Below are 14,860 nucleotides of genomic sequence, written 5' to 3'. Positions count from 1 at the left end.
ACTTTCCAGCAAGCAACAATTAGGCCGAATATAAGACCCTCATAGCGGGACTCAAGCTGGCCATAAATCTCCAAGCAAAAAGCCTGACAGCACACTGTGATTCCCTCTTAGTGGTACAACAAATCCGAGGAGAATTTCAGGTAAAAGATCCCTTGCTAGAACGCTACTGGCTCATAGCAAAGGATCTCATTTCAAAATTTAGTTCATTTATTATTCTGCATGTACATAGAGAAAAGAACGTTAGAGAAGATATATTATCCAAACTTGCCACCACTAGGGCAGACACACAAACTTCGGTACTATCACAACTAACGCTCCAAAAACCAAGCATTGAACTATTATCTATAACAAGCATTAACCACCTCCGAGACTGGAGAACACCTTTTCTTGAATACATCAATGCAGGTATCATTCCCAGAGACGAGCTCAACCCACAGAACTTCAGACGAAAAGCAAGCCACTACACAAACATAGATGGAGAGCTATACAAGCACGGTTTCTCGCAACCATTACTAAAATGCCTAAGCAAAGACGAGGCACAAGAAGTGATGGACGAAGTCCACGAGGGAGTTTGTGGGAACCACATCGAAGGACGGGCCCTGGCCGCAAAGATCGTCCGAATAGGGTATTACTGGCCGACCATGAAAAGGGATTGCATAACAAAAGTCAAAACATGTGACAAAAGTCAAAACATGTGACAAATGTCAAAAGCATGCAGCCATCTCCACAAAACCGGCTGAAGCATTACACAGCATGGAGGTAAGTTGGCCCTTCCACAGATGGGGGCTCGACATTCTCGGGCCATTCCCAATAGCTTCGGGACAGGTAAAATTCCTTTTAGTATCAATAGACTGTTTTTCAAAATGGATAGAAGCACAACCACTAGCAAAAATAACTGCCGAAAAGGTATGATCTTTCATATGGAAAAATATCATATGTCGATTTGGAATACCAAAAGAGATAATATTAGACAACGGTAGACAATTTACCGATAATAAGCTCGGTTCATTTCTAAAAAATTTTCATAAACAACACCATTTTAGCTCGGTCGAACACCCGCAAACCAATGGACAGGCCAAAGCTGCTAACCGAGTTATATTGCAGGCAGTAATGAAAAAGCTCGACAATGCAAAAGGAGAATGAGAAGAACTAATATCAGAAGTATTATGGAGTTATAACACCACAATACAAACAACAACGGGCGAAACACCCTTCAAGCTGGTCTATGGGTCAGAAGCTTTGATCCCGGTGGAGGTCGGAATTCCCACGCTCAGAGTCGATCTATATGACGAACAACACAATATAAATTCAAGAAATGCCGAGCTTGATCTTGCAGAAGAGGACCGAAAAATCGCCGCCATTAAACAAAGAGCCCAGAAACAGCTGGCAGAAAGAAGACACAATAAAAAAGTGGTGCCAAGGACATTCGAGGAGGGCGACTTGGTCCTCAGGCGAACAGAAGAAGCCAGACGACCTCCTTCACATGGAAAACTCGCCGCAAATTGGGAAGGACCATTCCGAATATCCAGAGTACTTGGAATGGGGGCCTACCAGCTACAAACATTACAAGGAAATCCAATTTCAAGAAATTGGAATATCTCTTCCCTAAAGTTGTATAGATCATGAATTTTACACTTCGCGGATGAAGGTACTCTTTTTCCCCCTTAGATATTTTTTCCCAAAAGGATTTTACTTAAGGAGGGTTTTAACGAGGCCGGACGCCCAAATCAAACAAAATCATTTTCTATTGTACATATCTAATCAAACATCAATTATACGTTTACTTATTTCATCTCAACAAGTCAATTATCCACTTATCCAGCCAATCCTACTCCAAAACAATAATCCTCATCTGTACACAAATCTAACGCGAAAGCAATACTATCCAACTGACCTCGGTCATATATCAACAAGTTACGAGTTCAAAACATCCAACATCACAATAAAGCTGACCACAACCCGGTCAGCACAAAATAAAAAGTCTGTATCATAACGAAAATAAATATGTCCGAAACATAGATAACAACATCAAGACGGAGGCGCATTTTCACCATGCTCCTCCGCAGTTCCATCAACCACCAACTTACCACCAATCACAACCTTAGTGACATCAAGTTGGTCACAATCAAAACCAGGAGCTAACAATGCAATCTGACTAACAGCACGGTCAAATCCCAAAGAGAACATCTCCATTCCCTCTTCTTCCAACTCATGAACTCATGAAGTCAGCTTCCCTTTAGAGATATCACTCTCCTTAATCTCAGACTGAAGTAGCCGAACCTGGTCCCTTAAATGGACTACCTCCTCCTCGGATTCCTTCATTTTGGCTGTAGCAGTAGCAAGAGCATCATCCTTCACTTTGGACAAGCTCTCCAGTTCAGCAACCTTAGCTTTGTACGACTTCTCTAAGTCAGCAACTTTATCCACAGCCACCTGCTGCTCGGCACCAATGAGCTCGGCTGTACGACCAGCACACATCAAACGGGCTGCAACAATCTATAACATGAACAACAAAGTAAGAAACGACATAGCAAAAACAACAAAAGAGGAAAGAGCAGAAAACAAGAGGTTACCTGAACAAACTTCCCAAGACCCTCCATGCCAACCCGACGTGTCATAAGCATGTCGCTTGGATACTGGGACACCTTATCAGACAACTCAGCAAAAGGAAACTGGTCACTCCATAATGAATGGGAGCTAGTCCCCGGAACGAAACCGTGAAGTTTTCTCTGACGATCAAAGACAGGCTTAATGCCACCCACAACCTCCTGATCAGCCTCAGAGATGACCTCCAGTGAATTGTCAGTCTCACCCCTTTTTCTCTTGTATGATGACTCTGGCTGAGCAATGGACTGAGCAGCCTGCCCCACATCCTCCTTCGAAATCCCAGAACCTCCGACGCTCTTCTCCTTTTTCTTTTTCAAAAATGACTGGAACCGATTAGGATCAAGATGAGGGACCCATCCACCTGCCAAGACACCAAACATATTAGAAAACCCAACAATACAAGGTACAGTCAAATAAAAGACAGAACTTTACCTATATAAGCTTTTAAGCCATCACTATCACCAGAATCATACAAATGCAAAAGCTCAGGGATAGACAAACACACCCCGTCAGCAAAACACTCAACCAAATAATCTAAAAGATAATCCTCCTCCTCACTCCACTCAGTAGCCTCAAGGATTTGAGTTGGTTCAGAACACCAATAAAGGGGAAACTTTTCAATCAGTTCATCGTCCAAATAGAAAGGATACTCAGTTTTTACGGAACGAACCTTAACAAATAGAGATTTGAAATTCTTAAAGGAAGACTTGTAAAGTAGGAAAAGAGAACGACCAGGAAAACTGCTAAGACAAACCCACAATCCCTTACGAACCCCTTTCGACTGAAATAAAGAAAAAAATAGAAATAGAGAACACGGGAAGGATAGAAACCCCATCAGACACTGAAAGGCACGAAGAAATGCCCAGGAATTTGGATGTAACTAAGAAGGCGCACAGTTAAGCTGGGTCAACACGTCACACTCGAAGGCAGAAAAATGAAAGCGAACGCGCAACTTGGTTAGACACGGCGTGTACATATAAAAGTACTGCCAGTCACCTCTCCTCTCACAGACCCTATCTTCACCAGAACAAGGAAGGAGATCAATCAACAAACCAGAACCACTCCTCACAAAGTTTAACCCATCTAAATCCCGCAATGAGTCAACACTAGTGTAAGACGAAGAACGGATCCTAACATCATCATGCACCCAGTGATATGGATCATCCTCCCTAACCTCGACGGCTTTAAACTTTTCTTTCTCTTTTTCTCTCGCCATTACAGAAAGAAGAAAAGGAAAGGGATAAAATAGAAAAGAGAAACTAACCTTTGGAAGTCATGGTCAGTCAAACAAGAAGAAAGAATTTCGAAGAAAGTAGAATGTCAAAAAATGCAGCAGAAATTAAGACAACCCACTAACTTAGTGGACAAACAAAACACAACCGCTCCAAAACCTTGAAAACCCAAACGCCAAAAAGGGGGTAATTAATGAAAGCACGATTCACAATGCTTTCTTGAAAACAAAAACTTCCCACTAAAATTGTCACGCTTCTATTTTCTGGCTCAAGGAAAAGCCCAAAATACAAAATACCCAAGCTGAGAACAACCAAACAAATAACCTTGCCCGTCAACCAACGTATACAGACAAGCTTGGGGGCTATGACGTGTACCCCTCAAACATTGGCAATCACCCTCTCGCCTAACTGACCAAATATCTCGGCCCTGAACAGACCCCAAGCATAACTCAGTCAAAGTCACATGCAAGTCATACCTTATTTTCGGCCCGTTACTAACAAACGGATCCCACCAAGAATATCGCAGCAAACCCAAAAATGTAGACCCTCTGCTCATCTATAAAACGGAACCAAGGAAACTCAAAATCTCAGGTCACAAACTCACAACACACTCTCACCTTTACTTATTCACTTTAGTTTGGATACCTTTCTGACTTGAGCGTCGGAGTGCTTTTTACAGGTGCTCCCGCCACCGTGTTTCGCAAGAGCCGAGGTTAACTCCAAGCACATTCTCGAGGCGACTTATAACTCTCTCCTAAAGCAGACGGCCTCGCTGAAGATACACGCCTCGGCCAAAGTTGAACGGAACACCTTCCATCTTTTTGCCACTTTTTTTATTTGGGTACAAAATTGTACTCCTGTTCTTCCTGCAACTAAATAAAGTGACAAGTAACATTAACATACCATTAGCAACCTTGTGAAAAAACGTAAAAGGGGGAAGAAAGGACACAAACTATACCACAAAAATTGAAATTGCCGGCAAAAGATGCTTTTGACTCATAATTAGAGGAAAATGGTAACGGAATAGGTACAGGCACGTTGATCCCAACCTGCAAGACAGAACACTAATCAGAGGATAAACTAGCAGCCTCTACACAAGCCTGGAAAGTTAGGAAACATAAAAACATTGATTGGATCGAAGTGAATAAATTAAAGAACAAGATAGATGAAGAACAGAAAGCATTATTCATCTAGAAATTTCTAGATATTCATATATATCACAGAACACATTGCTTACCAGTACAGCTTCAACCTCATGTTGGAACTTCCTAGCAACCATACCAGAGTCGGTGAAGACAGAAGCTCCATTTCCATATATGTAAAAATGAACTTTAAATGTCACATTGTATTTCCAAAACTATTGCAAGTTATTGAAGGAAACTCCTCCTTGTCTGAGTTTCAACATGATGTAGAAAGAAACAGGACTCAAACAGAATTTCTATTTTCAATTTGATGTTCAAGGGACCTGAGATAAATATTAATACGTTCACACACGACCTGCAACTAGGAACATAAGAGTACCTGTTTTTATTTATTATTGATACAGCTTCATCTAGGTTGTCGGCCTATTGTTCAGCAAGAAAATTGTTGTTTAATTCCAACAATGCAGAAGAAGTTAATAGCAAACATATGTAGTAAGTAATGGAAACCTGCATGCAAAGAAGAACTGGTCCAAAAATTTCTTCCTGCAAAACAAAGGTAGAGGTCACTTGCTATCACTCCTATCAGAACCATCGATGATAAATATGGCTATCTTTTCGTGCATTCTTCTTCCATTGAGAATAGTTGAAACATGAAATCAGATATACCTTGTAACACTCCATGTTGGTTGTGACATCACATAAGATAGTAGGGCCAACAAAATTTCCATTCTCATATCCAGGCACCTGTCAGGTAAGGTCTGAACTTCATTTCTTCCAAAAGAAAAGTTTAATACCTTAAGAAAAATAAATGAGCAAAAACTTATTTTAAGTAATGAACATCAGTGAAATTGGTCACAAAAAAAGTAGTACCATAATGTGCCTCCCATCAAGTAGGAGTCTTGCACCATTTTCAACAGCATTCTGAACTAGTCCACATATCCTATCTTTTACCTGTTAGTTGGAAAAGTGGATCAAGAACTCAACAGCAAAAAGTTGACAAATTATTTTCCAGCTTAAACATGATTTGTCAAGATGCGGCGTCTAACAAATACGCTCTACACATGATATGATGAAAACTATACAACACCTTGAGATAATTGGGAATAATGTTTGCACCTCTCTGCTAATAACTGGACCTAGGTATGCATCAGGATCTGTTCCTACATTCACTCTAAGTGCTTTGGCACGCTGCACCAATTCATCTTCCCTGGAAATAGTTAAAAAAATGAACAGTGTAACATAAAACAAGTTTTTTGATCATCCAGAGCACCTTATAAAGTCCTTAATACTGCTGCTAAATAACAAGGTCACTGCACAGTTAAGTGCCACATGGTAGGAGGACTCAATTATAATCAATAATTGGCAGAAATAATAAAAAGCTTCTTCCAAGAATGCATTTTGTAGTCATTTTTAACACTTCTCTGATTCACATCTTAAAACAACAATTTAGGTTGAAAACAAACTTGACATCTGAAGAACCCTTCATTATAGATTCCACTAATTAACAAAGCATTATTAAATGATAGATACAGGGTCAACTCTACAGCACCCAAAATATTGATCACAGAAAGAAAAAAATGTAATTCTCGGGAATAACACAATGAAAAAGAATAAAAAAAGATAAAGAAGTCCAAATAAAGGGAATACCATTGCATTGAACCTCCCACAAAGATAGCTGTGTTTAAAGCCATGGACCTCTCTCCTGCTGCACGGAAACCAGCAGAAACAAGGGCATCTAAAGTAGCATCCATGCTAGCATCTGGCATAACAACTACATGATTTATGCCACCTGCATTTGACTAATATAGATAATATCTAATTAGCCAGCCAGTATATGCGTATATGATATTTTCAACTCAATAGGCACAAAAATGCATTTAGTGTGACATAAGAACTAGTATTACAAAGTTTTATGAAGTAGCACATCAATAACAGCTTATAATGTGAACAACTAAAAAATGCTTCCTCACTTTACCTTATGGTCAAGGCATCCTTGCTTCTGTTTAGTGAGGTAAAGGTGTGGGAAGTAAATTGTTGTTATAGGACACAATTTTATTACAACTCAGAATATAAAACCCTAGATTTCATGTAGCCTTAAATGAACCTGTAATAACTCTCAGGTTGCAGCCTGGAGTGAAAAATTATGTCACAGAATTCAGAGGTATGAAGCACTAAACTTATTGTAATTGAACCATTGAATGACACAGCTTTTATATCCTCATCATCGCATATGTAATTAACAATCTCCTGATCAAATAGAAGCCAAAAGTAATGCATATCAATGTTTGGTTACCTCACTTGCATGACACTAGTTTTTTTTTCTTTTGTTAAAAAGAGTTAAGGATACTGATATCCTTAGAGATTCCTGGCCAATATTTTGCTTATATAAGAAAACAATAATAACTTATTGAATTGTAAGACATATCTAATGATAGCAAAACCAAATCCCAAATTCATGTCACAGGCCTAAATTTGTTACAACAGGCTAGAATTGTAACCACAATAATGATGAAAAAAATAGAAATATTACTTCTTGCATAGTATAACATACATGAGTTCCATGTACAACGTTTAAAACACCATCGGGCAAACCAGCTTCCATTGCTAATGCTACAAGTATCATTGAAGCTCCTGAAAAATTATTGCGAACACAACACTATTTAAATTACATATGCAGTTAAACTACTGACACAAACTTGTGAATTAGATATTTACTGTTAAGGGAAGAATTGCCAAAATGTGCCCGACACAATCTCATATCGTAGGTTCACATATATACTAAAACAAATAATCACCTGGATTATTTTCACATGGCTTAAGAATAAAAGTGTTGCCACATGTTATTGCGATAGGGAACATCTGAAAATATTAAATAAATAATTTAGTAGAAAGTAGGAACCTTCACCTGATGCATGCAAAAGCTATGCAAGCACAAGATTCAGTGTGAACATAAAAAATGCATTTGTAAGGAAAAAAAGAAAAAAAGGAAGAAATTTCAAGAGTCAGAAACCTAACACTATTACAAATAGATTCAGTTTAGTACTTTATGAAACATTATCAGCAAAAATATATCCAATTGGGAACCTGCTTAATAATTTGTGGGGGGGGGGGGGGGAGCAAAAATCAAGGAGCAGAATGCTTTTGGACAATAACTAAAGATAATAAAGGTTGGACATACCCACAAGGGTGTCATTGCAGGAAAGTTAATCGGGCATATCCCAGCACAAACTCCAAGGGGATCTCTGATGCAGTATGTATCAATTCCATTACAAGCATTAGGAACAAATTCTCCCATTTGTAGATTTGCCATCCCACAAGCATGCTCTACCATCTCTGCGAAAAAGACAGGAAGCTCACTTTGAAATAACTATAAAAGAAACTGAACCAGAAATTTTGTTAGAAGCACAAATTTTTACTATACAAATATGGAAATAAAATAAAGACTAACCTAAACCATGAAGCACATCTCCTCTGGCACCCTTTAATGTCTTTCCTTGTTCTGTGGTGATGTTCATGGCAAGCTTATCCTGAAATAAGAATATTATTCCTGTTATCAAAAGCAAAGTTTGATCAATACTATATCAGTTTGAGTATCATCATACATACAATATCTCTGTGAATAAGATCCTGAAGTTTAAACATAATACGTTGACGAGTGGTAATAGGAGTGTTTTTCCATGAAGGAAATGCTTGCTTGGCTGCAACAATTGCTGCTTTAAATTCTTCATATGTGGTCAAAGGAACTTGAGATACAACTTCTTGTGTTGCCTGAGAAAAGATAAATTTCTCAAAATTATGTTCAATAAAAAAAGATACCTTAAAAAAGTTTACAAAACTTGACAAGTTTAAAAATGTCAAAATCCAAACTAGTATCTTCGAAGAACATATCAGCTTACAGCCTTACAAGATTTGTAACATCAGTAATTACACAACCTTGAGAATCTACACATTTACCCCAATAAAATTAGGGACCTTCAGGTACATACAAAGAGGAAAAAAAGTTTAATATGTAAATTCACAGCCTAATAAGTGCAGAGAGTAAGAAGGAGATAGGGGAAGAGAGAGAAAGGGGGGGGGGGGGATGGGGGGAGGTACAAATCATACACAACAGGAGTAGAAGTATTGTCCATGGACTTTCAACCATACCAGGTGGTAGTTTAGGTTTAATGAACCATCAGATGAACTGTTGTTCCCCTCAACAGACATAGATCTATTTGACCTCAATGACTTGAAGGTTTTATCTACAAGATGTAATTAAGAATAGCTATGATGAAGATTGACAATCAATATGACAACATAGAAATTATAGACTCAAAAAATGTGGAATACAATTTAAATAGAACAAAGGCAAATACATATAGCATTGTTTATACTCTATATCAATAACGAAAAATTCATTTTTCACCCAACAAAGAAAAACAATTTAACAGGAAGAAATAAATAAACATCAGTTGGCATAAGGAAATCATCAGAAATTCCAGCTTTGGGATATCACAGATGTACCAACACTTTATCATGGTTTCGCTATCAGAATAAAGACTAACATTATTATAACATATCTATGAAATGACCTCATTGTGTATATGCTCAGGCATGAACAACTAATGACACAAGTTATCTTGACACAAGCAAGTCAACTATAAGTAAAAGCAAGTGGTCAAAAGAAGCTTTTTACTATTAAAAGTAATATTTCATGTTCTGGTATAATAAAAGTAACTTTTGCAACAGTTATTTAAATATATCACATACTCATACCAAAATACTCTAGTTAATTGTATTGTATAGGGTTTGGCAGAATGTAAAACCTGATAGCTTTCCCTGACGAATCTTTGCTTTGAGGTTGTATAAATGGCGTGGTGTTGACTGCAGTTGTAGATTGCTTTGCTTGAGAGTTTTAAGCACTTGACGAGGTTTTATACCAGCTTCAGTCATAAGTTTGATTTGTTTGACTTGTTCCTCAGTGAAACGTCAACTATAAGGATGTTATGACATGTCTTTCAATGGTTCATGATTGTGATCTCCATTTTTTATAGTGAGTAGCCACATGTCATTTTGTTTTTTACCTATGGCTTCAAAAGGACAGTTTATAAGGCGTGAAGTTGCTTTCCTTTTGCGCTTACTTTCCTCAATTTTGTGCCTATTATGATAGACACCTCTCCTGTCACATCCAAGAATGACTCTTCTATCTTTTCTGGACTTCTTGATGGTCACAACATATCTTTCATTGGCACCAAAGTCACACACATGTTTAATGAGGTCTTCACGGTCTTGGAAAGTTCCAGGTGGTGGAGGAAGCATTATTGTCAATCCTTCTTTGGGCTCTAGTTCATTTTTAGTCTCCATGATGGCAAAATCAATATCCTAAGGCCTACATGATGACACACTCAATTTAGTAGATACTATGGAAATATTTTTAACTTGATATGTAGAATCAATTTTGGTACCTGGAGTTTTTAAAGTGATAAACTAGTACACAATTTAAGAGATACTAAATGAGAGGTTTCGTTCACAATAAAAAGAAATCAAGTTTTAATAACCCAGCATTCTCCACTTATCTGAAACTATCCAGCATTCAAGTTTTACAAGTCAACACTCGTTAAATGGCTACAATGTTATGCAAGAATCAATAGTAAGAGTATTTGAAAATAGCAAGGGAGTGAAGGGGTCTCACCTGATCACCAAAGCCGCGAAGTTTGCTCCTTACATCACAAACATAAGCACATCACCTAGGAAAAGTTAGGGACAGAGAAACAAACAACTTGAATTAAAGAAATTCTAAAATCCCCCATTATCCAGGATTGAACTCAAACGTCAGAAAATAGGTAAATTAATGTTCCAATAAACTTCCTTCCTTCACACGTACCAAAAAGGATGAAGGGTGTATGTATGCATACCTCAGTTCTATTCAATTTGATGAACATGTCCTGTTTGACTGGTGAGAAAAAAATGGGTTTGTATGTAGCTATGATTGAAACAAAGCGTGGGAAAAATTTGAAGGTGTTTGCCCACAAAAATGGATCGGCACACACCCTAGTTTTCTTTTGATTCAGCCACCACTACTGATTCACTCACACTCTCTTTAACTCCGTCCCTCACTATCTTATAGTACTTTGGTTAGCAGAAAGTTTTGGATTTGGTCAAGGTTTATGACTTTCTTCTAAGATCTAAGTGAGTGTGGCCACGCGCCCTGTCTAAAGAGCATTGAGTAGCCACGCGCATTTAAGGGTCTGGTGTCTGGTCAATGATGAGTGAAGCAGTGGCAGTTTCGGTATTTTAATAATGATGACTGCTAATAAGTGATAACTGAGATGTGCTCCCTGTATTAAAAACATAAAGACTAAAGAGTATTTACTCGTTTTATAGATATTTTAATTTTTAACTAAAATTAATTGTTTAATTAGTCTCTAATAATTAATTTCTGTCAGTTACTTATGTTCTTGGTTCTGTTAATTCTAATAAAAGACAAAATAATCTTTGATAATTCTAATCAAAGACAAAATAATTTCTGACATTTTCTGTTCAGAAACGACACCGTTCTCCCCAATTTTCATCATATCTCACATAACCTTAACATTCACACTCTTTTTTTTCACCTTCACAAATTTCTTTTCCATCTTTTTCTTCCTCCTCTTTAGCTCTAAGATCAAGTCATAGTGTAACTGCCACGCGTGTCGTACCTACCTCAACATATCATGGATCACACACTTCTCAAATCTCTGTTGATTAGTACATCCACCTCCTCCGCACTTCACCCACCAGAAGCATCCACCTCCACGTCCTCGATAACAACATCACATCCAACTCCGACAACATCCACCACATACTCAAGACCAAGTTCCACAACTACTCTAAGAACACGTCTTTCTCCACTCTCCATCAAGCAGTATAGGTTGTTGGACATTAGGGTATCATGAGAAGATTCTCCTTCGACATTATATGCATATTCTCATTTGGAATGGATCTTGAATACTTCATTCCTTCTCTCTCAGAGTCCAAACAAGCAGACAACTTCGACCTCGCATCCAAGCTATTAGTACAACGAGTAATGTCGTCGTCGTCGCTCATATGGAAATTGAAGCGATTACTGAACATTGGTTCGGAGAAGAAGCGATCGGAGTGGTGGACAATGTGGCCATATAGATGATAGGGCAAAGAAAGAAAGGGTGCTGATGACGACGATGGATCTTAACAAATCGGACTTTTTGTCTGGATTCGCGGGATCCATTGAAAATGATAAGTACTTGAGAAATATAGTCATTAGTTTTCTGAGTATGAATTGGTTGAGAACAAGTTGAGGATTTTTCTTCTTGTAAACATTAAAGTTACAGAGTGTGTATTGTGTAGCTTGAAGTTGCAGTATTAGACTGTTAAGGTTATGCAAGATATTATGAAAATTGAGAGAGAACAATGTTATTTCCAAACAGATGGAGTCAGTGACCATTTTGTCCCTTGTTAAAGTTAACAGGGACTATTTTGTCCTCTGTTAGAGTTGACAGAGTAAAGGACCTAAGTGGCTGACGGAGTTAATTGTTAGGGACTAATCGAGTAATTAATTTTAGTTGAGGACTAAAGTGTCTGGTTCAAAATTCTTTAGGGGCAAAATGGGTAAATACTCAAACATAGAGATGTCAATGGATATGATAGGATAGGGTTTGAATCCAACCCTAACCCTAACCCTACCCGCGAGTTGAGAATATTCCAACCCTAACCATATCCATTCTTAACCCGCGGGTACCCGACCCAACTCGCGGGTTATAAAAAAGATGCAACATTATTATATAATTTGATAATAATTTAAAATAGAATTGACTTTTATGTAAAAAAAAATTAAATTATTAATTAATGATTTTCTCTTAGTGGCTAAGAATTTTTTGCATTTAGTGAGAGGTCTTTGGTTCAACATCCACTTGAAACATATTTTTATATAAGTACATAACATATACATATATAGGGTGCAGGTTGGTCGGGTAGGATTGAGGCTCAACCCGTACCCTATACCCTACCTGATTTGCATGAGAACCTTATCCGCACCCTACTATACCTGCTCAACCCGTACCCTACCCTACCCTACCTGATTCGCATGAGAATCCTATCCACATCCTACCATACCCGCTACGGATCGGATCGCCAACCTTACCCGACCAGATTGGATTAGGTTGGACACCCATGAGTAGAGTGCATATTGCCACCCCTCAAACATTGGTGTTGCTTCACAGCCTTCACTCTTATCTACAAAAAATCAAAACATTTTTTTTCTTGTGCAGAATGAAAGAAGAAAATTTGCAAAGCATGGAGAGTAAAGCCAAAGAAAAAGATTTTAAAGAACTTGACACTCAAATTGTGTTGAAGAGAGGTAGACATCTCTCCTAAATTAGTTAAGGAGACAAGTTTATCAACTGTCAGACAAATTGAAGGCAAAAGAAGAAACCTGCAATATTCTCCAACATCAAGATTCCTATTTGATATTGCTAAGATAAACAATTGAAAACCTGAGTGTTAGAGTCTCTATGAGTCTATGATTAAGTGGTGTAGAATCTTGTATTCTTCTCCATGCTTCAGCTCACATATTTCCCATTCTCTTTTAGTAGCAACAATTATCTAGCATAGTTTTTCATCAGAGAAATTTTAGGATGCACAACAAGTGACAGTGAGTGTTTGTTAGTATTTATCCGGTGTTCAACTCAGTTTAATTGTTGCCCAAGTTGCTCATATATGTTCTGTATTCTAGATGTTCCTGCTATCTCATTATGTAATTGCAGTTGAAAGAAGCCATGATTTTGATGTTTCACATTCATACATATCTCTCAGAATATAATGAAACCATATTATTTATAGAATAAAACCATATGAACGAGACATCCATGCAATTACAATGCTATTTTTTTTTTTACCAAAGATAGGAGACTCGAACCCGCAACCTCTTAATTGAGTATGGGGAGACTATGCCATTTGAGCTATAAGTCTATAACTCGTTGGCTAAAATTTGGAAAGATAAGAGACTCGAACCCGCAACCTCTTAATTGAGTATGGGGAGTCTATGCCATCTGAACTATTACTCATCGGCAATTACAATACTATTTAACCAGGTAACTAAGTTCAGATAATATCTCAATTCCTATTATTATACCATAGTCTGTTAAAAATAAAAAATGAGAACAACTGTCAGAACCCCTCTTTACAATTTACATAATCATATTTTAGAAAATAGCCCCCTAAAACTTTTATTTTTCCACATCAGTCCCTGTTTAAACTCATATTACAACAAGGCCCAAATATATTTCAATATGCAATTATGCATAACAATCTAAAAAATATCCAAATTTGGAAAAGCCTCCTTTTCAGTGTTTCCATTTTTGTTTTGGACATGTTACAATGCCACTTACCCGACCCGACAGACTACTATCCCCCAGCCCCAACAAACCCCCTCCCAGACAAAGAAGCCCAATAAAGAAAACCCATTACGTTGCACATGGGTAAGGGTAAGTGGGTAACTTCGTTTTCCCCAAGCCCAGCCCACCAGTTCCCCTTGTTCCAAATCCCATAATCTATATATAATATGAAAATTAAAAAAAATCTATACATAATGACTTGGAAAATGTTATTCGTACTATAAATCTTTATTCTTTTGCGAAATATAACCAGAAAAACCCAAATTAAATTTAAAATATGTACACAGGGACCAGCGTTGTTTAATTTGGTTCCAAAATGTTTGAAAAATAATTCATCCAGTTAACTTGTTAAGAGTGTAGGGCCAATGCGTGATTGTTCCATAATATTTAATACTTAATTTTGATGAACTGATATAAAATTTTACATGAATCATCTAATTAAATTTATATATTTAGATAATTTTTAAATAATAAATTTGAGAGTTAATTA

General features: G+C 37.5%; 3 protein-coding genes across 24 annotated transcripts; all 3 read right to left on the bottom strand.

Annotated features, from left to right (window-relative positions):
- Positions 1 to 1,865: 1,865 nt before the first annotated feature.
- Positions 1,866 to 3,126, bottom strand: LOC140178025 (uncharacterized). The gene is made up of 2 exons (XM_072212693.1): positions 2,574 to 3,126; positions 1,866 to 2,496 (listed from the first exon to the last, which is right to left on the bottom strand). Exons 1-2 carry the CDS (start codon positions 2,985 to 2,987, stop codon positions 2,218 to 2,220), a joined length of 693 nt encoding a protein of 230 aa, XP_072068794.1. The 5' UTR covers positions 2,988 to 3,126; the 3' UTR covers positions 1,866 to 2,217.
- Positions 2,911 to 11,174, bottom strand: LOC112733823 (methylmalonate-semialdehyde dehydrogenase [acylating], mitochondrial). 22 transcript variants are annotated; one of them, XM_072212690.1, is made up of 21 exons: positions 10,876 to 11,174; positions 10,653 to 10,707; positions 9,787 to 10,349; positions 9,128 to 9,222; positions 8,886 to 8,953; positions 8,588 to 8,749; positions 8,430 to 8,508; positions 8,160 to 8,314; positions 7,777 to 7,840; positions 7,512 to 7,612; positions 6,629 to 6,780; positions 6,098 to 6,188; positions 5,852 to 5,932; positions 5,648 to 5,725; positions 5,489 to 5,524; positions 5,361 to 5,404; positions 5,077 to 5,107; positions 4,798 to 4,888; positions 4,485 to 4,711; positions 4,316 to 4,395; positions 2,911 to 2,968 (listed from the first exon to the last, which is right to left on the bottom strand). In XM_072212690.1, exons 6-19 carry the CDS (start codon positions 8,621 to 8,623, stop codon positions 4,581 to 4,583), a joined length of 1,170 nt encoding a protein of 389 aa, XP_072068791.1. In that variant the 5' UTR covers positions 8,624 to 8,749; positions 8,886 to 8,953; positions 9,128 to 9,222; positions 9,787 to 10,349; positions 10,653 to 10,707; positions 10,876 to 11,174; the 3' UTR covers positions 2,911 to 2,968; positions 4,316 to 4,395; positions 4,485 to 4,580. The 22 variants fall into 22 exon arrangements, with proteins under 22 accessions (XP_072068791.1, XP_072068788.1, XP_029147576.1 ...); XM_072212687.1 differs by having other exon boundaries at positions 8,629 to 8,749; XM_029291743.2 differs by lacking the exon at positions 8,886 to 8,953.
- Positions 9,965 to 10,324, bottom strand: LOC140177757 (uncharacterized). The gene has a single exon (XM_072210918.1). The coding sequence runs from the start codon at positions 10,322 to 10,324 to the stop codon at positions 9,965 to 9,967; it is 360 nt and encodes a 119-aa protein (XP_072067019.1).
- Positions 11,175 to 14,860: the final 3,686 nt, after the last annotated feature.

Source organism: Arachis hypogaea, chromosome 13, assembly GCF_003086295.3.
Source record: "Arachis hypogaea cultivar Tifrunner chromosome 13, arahy.Tifrunner.gnm2.J5K5, whole genome shotgun sequence".
Classification (NCBI taxonomy): Eukaryota; Viridiplantae; Streptophyta; class Magnoliopsida; order Fabales; family Fabaceae; genus Arachis; species Arachis hypogaea.
Note: the sequence above shows the minus strand (reverse complement) of the source record. Positions and strands in the feature narration are given on the sequence as shown.

Coding starts and splice junctions, on each gene's coding strand:
- LOC140178025 (XM_072212693.1), bottom strand. CDS start 2,987: ATGTTTGGTGTCTTGGCAGGTGGATGGGTCCCTCATCTTGATCCTAAT. Junction 2,497..2,573: donor GTCTTGGGAAGTTTGTTCAG/GTAACCTCTTGT, acceptor TTCATGTTATAG/ATTGTTGCAGCCCGTTTGAT.
- LOC112733823 (XM_072212677.1), bottom strand. CDS start 9,913: ATGACTGAAGCTGGTATAAAACCTCGTCAAGTGCTTAAAACTCTCAAG. Junction 5,933..6,097: donor GTCCAGTTATTAGCAGAGAG/GTGCAAACATTA, acceptor TCCAACTAACAG/GTAAAAGATAGGATATGTGG. Junction 4,889..5,076: donor ATGAGGTTGAAGCTGTACTG/GTAAGCAATGTG, acceptor TCTGTCTTGCAG/GTTGGGATCAACGTGCCTGT.
- LOC140177757 (XM_072210918.1), bottom strand. CDS start 10,324: ATGGAGACTAAAAATGAACTAGAGCCCAAAGAAGGATTGACAATAATG.